The sequence below is a fragment of the Malus sylvestris genome, chromosome 12 (assembly GCF_916048215.2).
Source record: "Malus sylvestris chromosome 12, drMalSylv7.2, whole genome shotgun sequence".
NCBI lineage: Eukaryota > Viridiplantae > Streptophyta > Magnoliopsida > Rosales > Rosaceae > Malus > Malus sylvestris.
In genome coordinates, this window is record NC_062271.1 from 11576912 (window position 1) to 11593101 (window position 16190).

General features: G+C 39.3%; 1 protein-coding gene across 3 annotated transcripts; it reads left to right on the top strand.

The window, feature by feature from the left end:
• Window positions 1–3796: 3796 nt before the first annotated feature.
• On the top strand, window positions 3797–15310 carry LOC126593716 (uncharacterized). Of its 3 annotated transcripts, XR_007613019.1 has the most exons (7): window positions 3797–3931; window positions 4877–4933; window positions 11076–12562; window positions 12768–13744; window positions 14038–14256; window positions 14346–14367; window positions 15006–15310. XR_007613019.1 is itself a non-coding variant. In XM_050259823.1 (5 exons), the coding sequence occupies exons 3-4, from the start codon at window positions 11080–11082 to the stop codon at window positions 13739–13741; spliced, it is 2457 nt and encodes an 818-aa protein (XP_050115780.1). In that variant the 5' UTR covers window positions 3797–3931; window positions 4877–4933; window positions 11076–11079; the 3' UTR covers window positions 13742–13744; window positions 15006–15310. The 3 variants fall into 3 exon arrangements, 1 of the variants encoding a protein (XP_050115780.1); XR_007613018.1 differs by lacking the exon at window positions 14346–14367; XM_050259823.1 differs by lacking the exons at window positions 14038–14256; window positions 14346–14367.
• Window positions 15311–16190: the final 880 nt, after the last annotated feature.

Genomic DNA, 16190 nt, shown 5'->3' on the forward strand with positions numbered 1-16190 from the left:
TCGACTTGATCGAATAATCAGGGTGGTGAGCCCTTAGCTTAATGATTTGAGCTAAGAGTTTAGCAAACATGACATTGCATGTGGACAACAAGCAAACATGTGACAATCGTGTCGATGCATCAACCAACATTATAAAGTATCTAAATGGTTCGCAGGTTGGTTGGATAGGTCCACAAATGTCCCCTTGAATCCTCTAAAGAAATTTAGGAGGGTCGTGAATAATCTTTGTATATGAGGGTTGAGTATTCAACTTCCCTAAAGAACATGCTTTGCATGGTAGGAGTCCAACATAGGGATGTAACATATGCCGGTGTGAAAATTTGAGGATACAGTGCATCATGTCACGTCCAGGATGTCCCAAACGATCATGCCAAAGCAACAAAGTGTCCGAGAACTCAAGCATATGGTCGGCCACACTATGGGCTTCTATGCTGCGAATGGTTGTGATGTACAACCCATTCGGCAAGCGTTCCAACTTCTCGTGAATATGCTTCTGGCCATATTCATACAAAGTGATACAAAGAAATTCATAATCATGATCTTCAGTGGTTTCAAGATGATATTGATTATCTCGAATATCTCTAAAACTTAGCAACGTTCTTCCGGAACATGGAGAATAGAGTGCCTTCTTAATGGTCAGAACTGTACCATTAGACAACATGATACGTGCATTTCCGTATCCTTCAATCAGGTTGGATGAGCCTGAGAGAGTTGTTAAAAAAGCTTTCTTGCATATGAAGTTAGTAAAATAGTGTTGTTCACGCAAGATGGTATGTGTGGTTGCACTATCTGCCAAACAACTAACTTCCCCACTAGACATACCTAGAAATAAATTGATTGAATTGGTCACATGTATAAATATAAGTCTATTCATTCAATTAAGCAATTCAATAAAATAATATCCATTCAAGTAACAATCCATAATTCAAAACAAACCAAAACCAAACAAATTATTCCAAATACTTAGAAAAATTGTTCAAAATTAAACCATAAACCTAGCAAAATAAGGGGGTAGGGCCGGCCACTCCTAGTGGGTTCGGCCACTCCTAGTGGGTTCGGCCACTAGGGGTAAACACCATAAATACATGTCTATTTTATTCATCCATAAACGCTGACGCCTCCTGGAAATCCAATATTTCCATTGATGTAGTTACATCTTCCGGATGATCCACATGTGCAAAGTTAGACTCACAACGGAAATGATACTTGGCAATAGCCTCAGAGGAAGCTCGGCATACGCGTGACCAATGATCCCTTGATCCACAACGATAGCACATGTCCAATTCAATAGAAGCAGCCTGAACGGGAGCTTTACCCTTATTCTTGAAGTTTGGGACCTTAGGGGCGAGTGATGGACGCTACTGGGTCACATTTCTTCCCTTAGGTGCAGTACTCTGTTGACCTTGGGCCCGTGTTTGGGGTTGCCGCCCATTGTCATGGCCACGACGGTTCTTTCGTCGTTTATGGCTACTAGAATAGGTCGCATGCGCTTCAGGCGCGGCGTTCGAGTCAGTGGGTTGAGCTTGATGATTCTTCATCAAAAGTTGATTCTGCTTTTCAACGAGACGTAAAATAGAGATCAAATCCGAAAACTTGGTGAATTTCTATGCCCTATATTGTTGCTGCAGGACAATATTAGTGGCATGGAAGGTTGAATAGGTCTTCTCCAGGATATCTGATTCGGTTAGTTCCACTTTGCAGAATTTCAACAGAGAACGGATTCTACAAACTTCAGAGTTGTATTCATTCACAGACTTAAAGTCCTGGAAGCGAAAATGCTGCCAGTCGTGTCTTGCTTCAGGTAAGTATGTCTTTCTGGTGATCGAAACGCTTGGCCAGAGCAAGCCAGAGGGTGTGTGGGTCCTCCTCAGTGAGATACTCAGTTTGCAGTGCATCATGAATGTGTCTTCGGATGAAGATCATTGCAATAGCCTTCTGAGCTTCGTCAATAGGTTTGTCAGCGATAGATGCCTCAATGGTGGCTCTAATACCTTTTGCAGTGAGATGGAGCTTCACGTCTTGAACCCACTTCAGATAGTTTCTTCCAAAGACTTCTAGAGCGGAGAAATCGAGCTTGTTCAAGTTCGACATGTCCCAAAAACAGAGGGAGAAAACGTGATTAGTCATATGGTAAGCCATAGACATATATCATAGAACATACAGGTTCTATAGACATGTAGTGGTTTAATTTATGCATGAAAACTACGGGTTTCATGTGGTATGTTTTGAATGAAAACTTCAAGTTTCAAAGGCACTAAATTTGAAACTACAGGTTCAATTTAGTTTTATGAACAATTAGTTCATAATGAGAGGTTCCTGCAAGAAACACAGAATGCAATATACTAACTAAGTGTAGTGGATTTGAGGTTCTTCGGGAACTCAAGTGTGAGAGCTTCGTTACTACAAAAGTATGTGACGGTTCAAAGTATAAAAATAAATTATTGAATCGTTAATGTTCAAAAGTGATCTTCAGGTCAATAATTTTGGATTCATTATCAGATTAATGGACTGCAAGTCACTTTTAATTAATTCAATAAATCGGGCCATACGGGGTTGATTGTAGAAGCTAAATAATATTAAAATAATATTATTGGATCGAAAAAGACAGCCCCAAATAATTTGGGCTTGGTGTCGTGTGTAAGGGCACGGGTGTGGGTGCCATAAGCATAAGGCGAGGCCTAAAATAAAAACCTTGGGGTGGTCTGCAGGCCACGGTGAAGGGAGGAAACCCCAGCTGCAAGCTAGGTTTCGAAATTGGACCGTGAGAGGGGGGCATGGAAACAAGCCCGGCACAGCCTGGCTTGTGGGCGAGCATGCGGGAAGGTCCAGCGAAGGCTAGAACCTGGGTCGTAGGCACAGGAAGCTAAGCCCAGCACATGGGCTTGCTGCTGATGACGCAGGCCGTGACATAAAGGGCCCAGCAAGCTAGGCTTGAGAGCTGTGGACCAGAAACTAGGGCTGCAGGCCCGTGGTTATGGAGCAGCAAGCCTTACAGGGGCTGCACAGGTAGTCCACGGGCATCAAGGTGATGCCATCCCACGGTGAGACCAAAAACATACCCAATTTTCGAACCTAGGGTTTCAGAAAAACCCAAATTTGCTTCTAATTTAATTTTATATTTTGACTCACAAATAATTGTGCGATGCATGAAACAAATATATATATTGACAAATATATGAACATATACAATATATATCGAAAGGAAAATATAAACATAAAGAGGTTCATGCATCATGGGGAATGTTTTCATGCTTCGTGGACGTTTCAAGTATCTTCTTTTATTTTAAGCGTACCTGATTAGCAGAAAACGAATAAGCCTTTGAATTTGGTGGATGATAGCCTCCTCCAACAATGCGTCAATTCCTCAGCTTCTGGCAAGAGCGTGCTGATAACATGTTGTATGCCTATTTGATTGAACGATCTAGGGTTTAGAGAGAGAGAGGGGGGCCGACCACTATTAGAGAGAAGAGAGATTGATTTAATTGTGAGTTGTGTTTGATTCACCCCATTGTGCATTTATTTATAGTAGTAGGAAGGGTAAAACATTTCCCCTTAGTATTACAACATTTAATAGGTAATCTAATCCTAATAGGAATATAAGATACATTCCTAAATTCCCTAGGATTTACACAATCACATTCCTATTCTAAATATGACTGCAACACATTTTAATTTCTTTTAACTTTTTAAGATGGGTAAGATTAGAATGTGGGTAGAAAAATAAGATAATGGAATGGCCTAGTAGGTTTTTTTTTTTTTTTATTGTTCATACAAAAAAAAATGTAAAGGAGTTTGACAATGGCCCCCGTCAAGGCCCAAAAGCAATCCGAAGCTAAGCGCTAGTTAGAAAAGCATTTTTCCAGTCCACTCGTCTCTTGTATGATGTCGGCTCCAGAGTTCCTCCATTGCTTCCAATTCCTCTTCTTTTAAGGTTCAAATCTCTCTCTCTCTCTCTCTCTCTCTCTCTCTCTCTCTCTTCAATTGGGTTAATTAGTTCATTTTGTCTCCACTATTTCCCCAAATTTCTGTATTTTGCATATTATCAAGCCCTTAAATTGTTCTCGTTCTTACTTGTTCCTGTTATGTTGGCTCACATAAGCATCCTGCTAATAAGTTCTTGATATTTCTGCAATGTTATTACATAATTTTACCGAACGTACCGTTTGGAAGACAATGTACACTATTGGTTCTGCAGATTTTCATGGTGGTTTGTGTTTCCATTGTCGAAATAGTTTTTTAAGTCAAGGGATTCTATACTTATGGTGATTTACGACGAATTCGAGCCAAATGGGAGTGAAATTGAGTGAAGCCTCTTTCGTATTCAGTATCAAATTTTGCTTCTTTTAGGCTACATAAGTTGTTATAGTTACAAAATCGACATTACCCGCTAGAGATGTTACCATAAAATAAAAATGTGAAATAGGGAAAAAAATCACTAAAATTCAGAATTTAACCAAAATGAAAGATGTAATCTTGCCAAGATTCTAATTGTTAATGCCAACCTTTTTTGGATTTCGAACTTTGCTAGACATATGTGGCCCGAAAATTTCTTATTGTGCCACACTGAATTTGGAACATTCAAGCAAGAATCAACTTGATCAGTAGTCCGGATTCATACCATTTTCCGGCACTTACATATATGTGTAGAGTTTTAATTCTTTGTACTCTATGCAGACTTGTACTATCTCACTTTGCACCGCAGGTATTGTAATATCTCCCATTATGGTGGTGTATGTTATACTCTAGCTTTGTGTATACACAATTGACAATGCAATTCTATTTTTTATTCTCCCAATTTAATTTTTAACACTATTTCTTTAAAGGACATTTTTACTTGTTTTCATTGAGGTTTGAACTGTACACATGCATTGTGCAGGGGAGTGTGGATTGATTCGTACTAGTCAACACCCAATCAAGGATAACCAAAGGAAATGTAAATGCTTTCTCCTTCACTCTTTGTAACTCACAAAAATTAACCTGGATAGTTTTCCCACATCTATATGGATTTTTATTTGTTTCCATTTATGTTATTTCCTGGATTACCGGCAATTTCTACGTAGCGGTATTTAGTATCACATGATCATACAGTAACAGTAGTTGTAGACATATTCACCGTTTAATTTTTACAAACCTGGAATATGGTCTTCCAGCACAAGTGCTTTTTCGGAAAAGGAATACACCATAGATTAATATTATTGTTTTGTGTTTTAGAGAACGTTTATCCTTTAGTTCAGAAGTTAAATTAAACTAGATCCCTCCCTAGTGTTGATCAACCGGATTTTGATTTTACTTCACCCTTAAAATGTCAACTTGCTTGGAAAGCACAAATTGCAAGATTCGTTTTTTTGTTTCTTAATATGTAAATTTTTAGGATTCGTTTTTTTATTCTTAATATGTAAATTTTTAGTTGCATAATTGCATTAACAGAGATTTTCGTTCAATTCGTTGATACAATACTTTTGTTTTTCATTAATCATTTTGTCCTTCATTTGGGTAGTCCTTACCAAGTTTGGGGATTAATGGTTAGATTGTCTTATATTACTTATCTTGGTTTAAAATTCTATTTCAGAGCTATCACTTATTTGGAGTACATTGTTGGCCAATCTTTTATAAATTTTTCACATGCTATTTAGAATTTTGTTTTTCTTTTGTTTTCAGTTTATTCTTTATGCTCATGTTCTTTCTCTTTCGTCAGTTTATCTACATCTATTTTTTGGTTTATTAAAAATGTTTTATTTCTTAAAATTTAATTAGTTATTGAGGTATTGTTCTTGCGTGAATTTGTATTTCTAAAATTCTCCTTGCTTGTTAGTTTGCTTTAACATTTTAGGTATTGTATTTAATTTGTATTGATTGGGTATGGTTGTGGTATTTGGTTCAGCATTGTTATTTCCGTTCTCTTGTTTTTTTTTGGATTTTGTTCCACAACAGTTTTACGGGTACTGTTATGTTGTGGTGAATAGATTGTATAATGTTGCATCCTAGTGCCTAAGAAAATATGGAAAACTCTTGGTTACAGTTGTTACACTAGACTATTTCAGAAGTACTATTGCATTAAGTTTAAGATACAACAACAACAACAAAGCCTTTTCCCACTAAGTGGGGTCGGCTATATGAATCCTAGAACGCCATTGCGCTCGGTTTTGCACATGTCCAAACCCATTTTGTGTACGTGTTGATGCTTCACCGTCCAACATTATGTGCCATGCATCATCGCCGGCCTTATTGCCGTCCTATAAAATTTTCCCTTGAACTTCAGTGGCCTACGACGGTCACACAACACGCCGGATGCACTCTTCCACTTCATCCATCCAGCTTGTATTCTATGGTTGAGATCTCCATCTAATTCTTCGTTCTTTTGGAAGATAGATCCTAAGTAGCGAAAACGGTCGCTCTTTGGTATTACCTGATCTCCGATCCTCGCCCTTAACTCATTTTGGCCTTCATTTGCACTGAGCTTGCACTCCATATATTCTGTCTTTGATCGGCTTAGGCGAAGACCTTTAGATTCCAACACTTCTCTCCAAAGGTTAAACTTCGCATTTACTCCTCCTGAGTTTCATCTATCAACACTATATCATTTGCGAGAATCATACACCAAAGAATATCATCTTGAACATGTCCTGTTAACTCATCCATTACCAACGCAAAAGGGTAAGGACTTAAGGATTGTTGATTCACAAAATCAGTGAGGACTTTGGTACAACATAAAGTATTAAGTTATTGCTCTGGTCATTAGTGTGGATAAGTATGTAAAAGGATAAAGACAGGAAAGCAAACATAAAATGTACGTGGTTCACCCAGATTGGCTATGTCCACAGAGTAGATGAGTTCTCATTAATTGTGAAGGGTTTACACAAGTACATAGGTTCAATCTCTCCTTTAGTGAGTACAAATGAATGATTTAGTACAAATGATATTAGGAAATATTGTGGGAGAATGATCTCGTAATCACGAAACTTCTAAGTACCGAAGTGTGGTATCGTCTTCACTTGCCTTATCTGTCTCATAGGTAGATGTGGCATCTTCTCTGGAAGTACTCTTCCTCCATCCAGGGGTGGTATCTTTAACTAGTGAAGATGCACAAGGTAATGTATCAATTTCACTTGAAGCTTACTTGTAGTTTCAGGCTTGGTCAAGCGCGATACAAACCATGTAGTATGAGTCCCCCAAGTCGCCGAGCTAGGGGATCTGCTGAAAGAGGTGACAGACAATGTAAGCAATCAGAGCTCCAAGCAATTAGTCCCAGATCAGAAGTTTGATTTCGAGTTCCGGCTGATTGTTCTCATTCTTCCTATCTTGCAGGCAGCATGAAGGATAAAAAGAAGAAAAGGAGAATAGATGATATGAGATACTTTTGCTTTTGAAAAAGTAACTTTCCACAGGCTTATTCTTGAACTGGGCGGGAGGGTTTTCTGGTTTCCTCCAGAGTATAAGGCCGACTGAAGAATTTGAGGGTCAAAACAAGTCCATCAAATCTAGAGTACGTTCGACCCTGCTGATATGGGATACTTTTGCTGTTGACAAAGTAGTGGATGTATCGGCACGCGGTCTGTTACGCTTGTCTCCACATGCTTCCTTGTATCCTTCTCACTTTCCCTATCGGTTCCTCAGGCAGATGTGGTATCTTCTCTGGAAGCATAAGATGTTGAAGATGAGTACTCGAGAGCAATGTCAGGTAAGTAATCAGGTAAGGGGTTCCAGGCAGTCAGTTCCTGACTGGAAGCTTGATTCCAAGTGCTGACTGATTGCTCTCTTTCTCCTTGTCTTGCAGGTAAGAACAAGGCCAAAGGAAAAGACAGGGAAAAAGCATGATATGGGGTACTCTTGCTTTTAACCCTGATGATATGAGATATTCTTGCTCTGGTGTAGCTTGTTTGCAGAGGTATTATCGGGGGGAAAGAAAGCTGAGTATTTCGAGAGGCTTTATTGGGAGTGCCTTCTCAGATATGAGGAAGGGTTGAGCATTTTTGCAGGTCTGCCTGTCCGTTAAGGATGGAGGTCGACATATATAGGAGTCTCCCTAACAAGTAGTAATGCTATTCCTTTACCCTGCTTGGTCATAGCACGGTAGTGGGAGCTACCAGCTTCACGTGTGTCAGAGCACTTTGAAAAAGTGGTCTGTGGTATCTGGAAAGTTGATGTTGCGTGTGAAGATTACAAACAAGCTTTATCCAAGAAGATCTGGCTCTCGAAGTTGAGAAAGCGGTGCCTCATCGGTTTTCGAACAAGCAATCCTGTCGGGGATCTGGCTCTCGAGATTCGGAGAACGGTGCCTCTTCGATTTTTGAGAGAGCAATCCTGCTGGGAGTCTGGCTCTCGAGATTCGGAGAGCGGTGTCTCTTCGGTTTTTGAGAAATTAATCATGTTGGGAGTCTGGCTCTCGAGATTCGAAGAACGGTGCCTCTTCGATTTTGGAGCAAGCAATCTTGTTGGGAGTGTTTTCTCGAAAGTGAGTAAAGGTAGGGCATGTTTGCTAGTCTACCTTGCCACGGAGCACAGAGGTTGACACACAGGGACTTTCCAATTATCCAGCAGTGGTGCTGTTCCTTTATCCTTGTGGGTAATAATATGATAGCTAGACCTTCAAAATTTATGTGTCTAAACTTTGTTAGTGCTGTTTCTTTGCTATTCTTTTACCCTTGGTCATAGCGATGTAGTGGGAGCTGCAAGCTTCACGTGTCTAAACTTTGTCAGAGATCTTTGGCAAAGTTATCTGTGGTAGAGCTGATGGTGCGTGTGAAAAGTGAATGATTGAACAGTAAGATTCACGTGCTTTCTACTTCACCAGAAATCTTCAACAGAATGGCCGTAATTTCAGCAAAGCTGAGTGTGCATGTGACAGGTGCTGACAAGGCTGAAAAGTGCCTCTTCGATTTCTGAGATCGACCCTTGTGGTCTCTGAGCAGCCCAGCTTTTGAGAAAGCAAGCCTCTTCGATTTCTAAGATCGATCTTCGTGGTCTTTGAGCAGCTCAGCTTTTGAGAAATCAAACGCCTCTTCGATTTCTGAGATCGGCCCTCGTGGTCTCTGAGCAGCCCAGCTTTTGAGAAAGCAAACGCCTCTTCGATTTCTGAGCAGACGCCTCTTCGATTTCTGAAGCTCCGTTGAGTGCAGATTTTTATAGAGGCTGGCATTAAGTTTCAAAGCACACTTGAATCTTCACCAGTAGAAGCTCCCTTCTTGCACTTCTAAGATCTTGATTTGTCCAACCTCTTCTCTCTTCAACACCTTTGAAAATGTCTGGCCCCTCCGACCGTCGTTTTGACTTGAACCTTGTTGAAGAGGCAGCCACGCCTTCTTCAGACAACATATGGCGCCCATCCTTCTTATCCCCTACTGGTCCTCTTACCGTTGGGGATTCCATGATGAAGAATGACATGACCGCTGCGGTGGTGGTCAAGAACCTTCTCACTCCCAAAGATAACAGACTACTTTCCAAACGGTCTGATGAGTTGGCTGTTAAGGATTCTCTAGCTCTCAGTGTTCAGTGTGCAGGTTCTGTGTCTAATATGGCCCAACGCCTATTTGCTCGAACCCGTCAAGTTGAATCATTGGCGGTTGAGGTGATGCGTCTCAAACAGGAGATTAGAGGGCTCAAGCATGAGAATAAACAGTTGCACCGGCTCGCACATGGCTATGCTACAAACATGAAGAGGAAGCTTGACCAGATGAAGGAATCTGATGGTCAGGTTTTACTTGATCATCAGCGGTTTGTGGGTTTGTTCCAAAGGCATTTATTGCCTTCGTCTTCTGGGGCTGTACCGCATAATAAAGCTCCAAATAATCAACCTCCGATGCCTCTTCCTTCTAGGGTTCTGTCCAGTACTAAGGCTCCGAATGATCCCCCTCCGATGCCTTCTCTTTCTAGGGCTCTACCGACTGCTGAGACTTCTCCTAAGCAACCTTTGTGAAGGCTCCCTCTTGTTTGTTTATTTTGACTCATGTATATGTACATATTTGTAACTTATCGGAGATATCAATAAATAAGCTTTGCTTCATTTCCAACGTATTGTGTTAAATACACCAAAGCTTTCTTCACTGAGTGGGGTCGGCTATATGAATCTTAGAACGCCATTGTGCTCGGTCCTGTGTCATGTCCTTCGTTAGATCCAAATACTCTAAGTCTTTTCTTAGAGTCTCTTCCAAAGTTTTCCTAGGTCTTTCTCTACCCCTTCGGCCCTGAACCTCTGTCCCGTAGTCGCATCTTCTAACCGGAGCGTCAGTAGGCCTTCTTTGCACATGTCCAAACCATCGTAACCGATTTTCTTTCAACTTTCCTACAATTTCGGCTACTCCTACTTTACCTCGGATATCCTCATTCCTAATCTTATCCTTTCTCGTGTGCCCACACATCCAACGAAGCATCCTCATCTCCGCTACACCCATTTTGTGTACGTGTTGATGCTTCACCGCCCAACATTCTGTGCCATACAGCATCGCCGGCCTTATTGCCGTCCTATAAAATTTTCCCTTGAGCTTCAATGGCATACGACGGTCACACAACACGCCGGATGCACTCTTCCACTTCATCCATCCAGCTTGTATTCTATGGTTGAGATCTCCATCTAATTCTCCGTTCTTTTGCAAGATAGATCCTAAGTAGCGAAAACGATCGCTCTTTGGTATTTCCTGATCTCTAATCCTCACCCCTAACTCATTTTGGCCTCCATTTGCACTGAACTTGCACTCCATATATTCTGTCTTTGATCGGCTTAGGTGAAGACCTTTAGATTCCAACACTTCTCTCCAAAGGTTAAGCTTCGCATTTACCCCTTCCTGAGTTTCATCTATCAACACTATATCGTCTGCGAAAAGCATACACCAAGGAAGCACACTGCCCTAGCCAACTTGGTTAAACCCATGTCTGCCAATTACATTGTGTTTGGTTTGTCTTTTGATAGGACTCGTAGGAGTACTTGTTAACGTAGTCGTTTAACGTTTGATTTTGTTGAGGAACTTGATATTTACTATGGAACGGTTACTTTTAGTTATATGGTAGTTGTAGTTACTGTTACCTTTTTTTTTTTTTTGTTATACTTACTGTTTATCTCTGGCTTTCCTTTTTGCGTGTAGAGGAATGGAGAGTGCTAGAATAGCAAGGTGTAGTTATCGTGCAGTTACTGTTGTCATTGATTTGTTGGAACACAGTAAATATGCAGATATCTGTAAAGAGATATGTTTAAGGTTTAAACAACTGACAGTAGGGAGTTTTGAGCTGACATATTCTCTTCCTGAGCACCCTAATTGCTTGCTGCAATCAGATATGGATGTGCATTTGATGCTTATGTGTTTATCTATGTTGAAGAGTAGTTTTGTTGACATTTCGGTCAAGGATCTTGTAAGTTCAAATAATGAGGATGGCAATATTGCAGCGCCTAATCCTCCACCTCAGTGTCGTGCTGTTTGTAATTATGCAGCTTCTGATCAGACACCTCATACTCATAGTCATGCAGTTTCTAATCATGAAGCGTGTGATCATGATGCAACTAATCATGCAACAACTGATCATCTAGCTTCTGATCAGGCAGCGTCTAATCATGCAACGCCTGGAGCACCTAATCATGCAGCACCTGGAGCTCCTAATCGTACATTGTCTGATGATGCAACATCTAATCTGGCAACTTCTAATAATGCACCATCTAGTGATGCAACTTCTAATCATGCAGCTTCTCACCGTGCAGCGTTTATTGATGTAATATCTAACCATGATGTGTCCAATCATGAAGTATCTAATCACGTAGCATTTGATGATGTGATATCTAATCATGCATCGTGGGATGATGTAATATCTAATCATTTAGCGTCTTCATCATGCATGTTAGATAGCATCTCCAGATTTCAGGAAAGTGATACACACTTGTCTCAGGGTTGGAAGGAATACATTGATCATGTAGGCCAGAAATTTGAAGGGGGTGCAACTGGATTTCGTACGAAGTTGTGTATGTATGCCTTTGCGATGGGATTTCGTTTTGCTTATGTAAAGAATGATAAGGACCGTGTTATTGCTGAATGTTTTAAGAAGATTTCAGATGGCTGTAGTTGGCGTGTATATGCTTCAGTTTGTCGGTTGAATGGTTTTTTCTACATAAAGACTCTAAATAATGTTCACACTTGCACGGGTGTTAACCGTGAGGAGAAAAGTAAGATGATGAATGCAAAGATCGTATCTTCTATTTTGGTTGATCAAATCCGGGGGAAACCGTCTATTAAGCCAGTAGATATTGTCAAGGATTTTAAGCAGAATTATGGTCTTGATATCCCTTACCATACTGCATGGTACGCAAAAGAAATGGCTAAGAGTGAAGTTCATGGTGATGAATCCTCATCGTATAGTCGATTGGTTGGTTATAATAATGTTTTAATGTCAAGCAATCCAGGGTCGCATTGTGTCTTGGATTGTGATCCCAAGACTTCTCGCTTTCGGAGATTGTTTATTTGTTATGGTGCTTGCATTGAAGGTTTTCAGTGGTGCAGACCGTTGTTGTTCGTAGATGTGACTGTTTTAGAAAGTAAGCATGAAGGCCAACTAATTGGTGCCACCGGGAAGAATGGAAATCAAGGTATAAGTTTAAGTGATTGTTGATATGTATTTGTTAGATGAAGAAAGGCACTTTCATGGAGCTATTAGTAAAACTGGTTGACAATTACATCTCTATGTTGTATTTTTTGGTGATTGACATTATGTTAAATGTATTTGTCAACAACTATCTTTAAAAATATTAGAATACTCATCATCAATTCTGTTGTTATGTTATTCATTTGCAGGATCGTTCCCCTTTGCGTTTGCTATTGTGGACTCAGAAAATGAGGAAAATTGGAGCTGGTTCTTTGAAAATTTAGCTAAAATTTTGACCCCGCAAGGTAGGACAGTTACATTTGTATCTGATCAGAACAAAGGTCTCGTTGAAGCTGTTTCAAACATATTTCCAACATCCCCTCATGCATTTTGCTTGCAAAATTTGAAACAGAACCTTTTATCTAAATTTCCATCTACTTATGGTAAATTTTTGCGGGATCGAATTGTTGATCTTTTTTCGAAATGTGCACATGCTCCCACTAAAGCTGCTTTTGAGGTTAATTTGAGAAATTTGAAACATGAGGGTGGTGCTCCTGTTATGACCTTTCTCGAGGATCTTCCTAAGGAGAAGTGGTCATATGCCTACTTTAAGGGTAATCAATATGGTGAAACATGCAACAATGTTTCAGAAACATTTAATTCTTGGATTTTGGAGCTATGTGGCTTGCCCATCTTTCATATGGTTGATGGCATCAGGATTAAACTCATGAGAATGATGGCTGAGTTGAGTCGTGAAGCAGAGCAATGGTCTTCTGTTCTATGCCCTGAGATGGAGAAAACCTTGAACGAAATATTGATGCTTGGTAGGAATTGGAATGTCAGTCGTTCTACTGCTTCTGTATATGAGGTGCATGCCGATTATTCTGTTATGGTTGATCTGCATAATCGTCTATGCACCTGTCATGAGTGGCAAATTAAAGGCTTTCCATGTGTTCATGCACTTGTTGCTGTACAAAAACATTCTGGTATCATTTATGAATATATTGATGACCTCTTCAAGTCAAGCTACTTTAGAAGTTCATACGGGTTTCGTATCTCTCCTGTACCTGACACTAAGAACGTGATGGATGAGGGTTCAGAAGATGTTATCATGCCTCCGCCTACTAAGAAGAGAAGAGGTAGACCAAGGACTAAAATGCCAAAATCTCTTGGTGAAGTTTAAAAGGTTAGTAAGTGTGGTTCTGCTGGAGTACATGAGAAGTGTATCTCAAATATAGTGGTTTATATTTTCATGTTTTTATTGAAGAAACTGTCGCGCTATTACTTTCTTTACTAGCTGTCAATCAAATAACAAGATATTGTGCAACACAATTAAAAGGTAGCACAAAAACGAAGAGCCACAAAGATGAGAGAACTTTACTTGATGTACTCTTGTATCATACATAAACAATATAACAAACTATACTCTCTGCATATTTGTCTTACAGCTTGATCTTTTTCTTTGTGGAACCAAAACAGGGGTAAATTAAATGTTTTGGCTGCTGAATGAAGATAATAGCTTTTGGAGAACACAGGATGAACTGAGTTTACCGAATCGTGTAAATTTTAAGAATAACTTAAGGATTTTTTTTCAGTAAAGTAATCAATTTAGAAACAGAAAAGTAAGGACTCTTCGAGCTCTCTCTTCTTGCAACCCTCAACAATATCCTTCAGTGATAATATTTTCCAACAAACCAGGTAGATGTACTATACTAATCTCCTTCTTTACTTCTTAGATCTATATAGTTATATTCATTCTGGATCTGACATTTTGTTTATTTATTTAGGTGTATTGATTGATTAAATCAGGTCTCTCTGACTCTCCTCCTAGTCTGGTTTTATTTCTTTTTTAATTTTTGGCATCCTTTTTGGTACAAATTTCAGCTTTGTTTAAATCCACAAGATTGTTTTTTAAAAATATTTTGTGAATAATAACTCGAAATATAGGTTGAATGTATTGTATTTGTTAATTCTTTAGGATTCAATTTCTCACAGATCTTTGTTTCATTTCTGGTGATAAGAGCTATATATATATATATATTTGTACCCCTTGTTTTGTTTGCTGAGAAAATGAAGGAGAATAAGAACAAAACTATGGCCTTATGATATTTATTCGTTTTGTTTCCTGTGTGAATGGACCTTTTTAGTTCATCTACGCCCAAAAGTTTGTCCTTGTCAGTCAAATGGAGTATGTATTTTTTCAAGCTTCTGAGATAAGAAATATTGATATTAAATTTGAGCTTCTCACCTCACCCGTTGGATCATGGATCTGTTTAGTCGTACACCTGATGCTATGCTTGTATGTCGGGTTAGTGTTCGTTAAGGGGAATTGGATGATAAGTCAGGTTTGTTGAGGGTATCAAATGAAATACTTGTGGCATAATTCTTCATATATGTACATTGTTCGACTGATCTGTTAATCACATTCCTTGCTTTCTTCCTGCCAGGTGGGATAAATATTCAAATAATGTGCTGGGATTTCAATAAACTCGAAGCTTAGAAGTTTTCGTCTTGTTGGATGGATGATATGTAAATTGTATTTTCGTTATTCTTATAATCAATTAGAATGCATTGGGGGTCGATTTGGTTTTATGGCGGGTGCAGTACATCCAAGTTAAGATTGAGTTCATTCTGTTCGTATTGCTGTAGGTTCCCAGATCCTTCGGAATCTCGTTAACTAGTTTTTCAGAACTTGACTTGAGATGGATGGTGTTCAAGTTATATTAGCTTTTAACAATCTGGATTTTACCAATTTCGTTATTGGGGTCATGAACCAGAATGGAGTTTTTCTTTTTCTTTTGATTTTCTGTCACTTGTTTATACCTTATGACATTTTATGTTCATTCCCAATGCGACCGGAGTTTCAGGGCGTAACCCGAAAACCTGTAAACTCTTAAGGTAAAATCTTGCCTCATTTTTGTTTTTTCTTCTTCGAATAAACTATTATCTATACTAAGGGATGTGGTTTAAATTCATCTTTGGCGAGAATCGAATCTAAGACTTTGCAAGTGAAGATGAATACTACTAGACTATAGTATTAAGTGGCAAATCCCGCCTCCTTTTATTTTCTTTGTTTTGATATCAACATAGCTACTGTGCAGAGACCAAAGTGAGGACTCGTTTGGTAGAGCTTTTAGCATTTTAGGTTTTTTGTCAAGTTTTGAGCCCTCTGAGACCATCTCCGAGAGAAGCAGTGAAACCATTAAAACTCTATTTTAAAGAGTTAAATCTAAAAGCCTATCCCCAAGATACTCTATAAAGGACTATATATAATAGCAAAGTGAACAGTTGCTCTTTAAATTTAGTAATTGTTGGTTTTAGAAAACGAGTAGATTGAGTTCGAATTGTCTCTGGCGCTATCTACTACATAAGTAGTTTCATAGCAGTTCTATCACTTGATTATGAAAGACCCGATTTTGGACACCCACTGTGGGCGGGCTCAATCAATATAATTTATGATTTTTCAAGTATTGGATTACTAATTGTAAATTGTGATCCAACATATTTCGGAATAAATGTGTTAAAAAGCCTAGGGGCTGCTTTCCCGTTGTAGTCATTGCGAACTCATTCCTATCCCTTTGGGAACTTTAATAATAAAATATTCAAAATTTGTTAAAATACAGAGTTGCTGG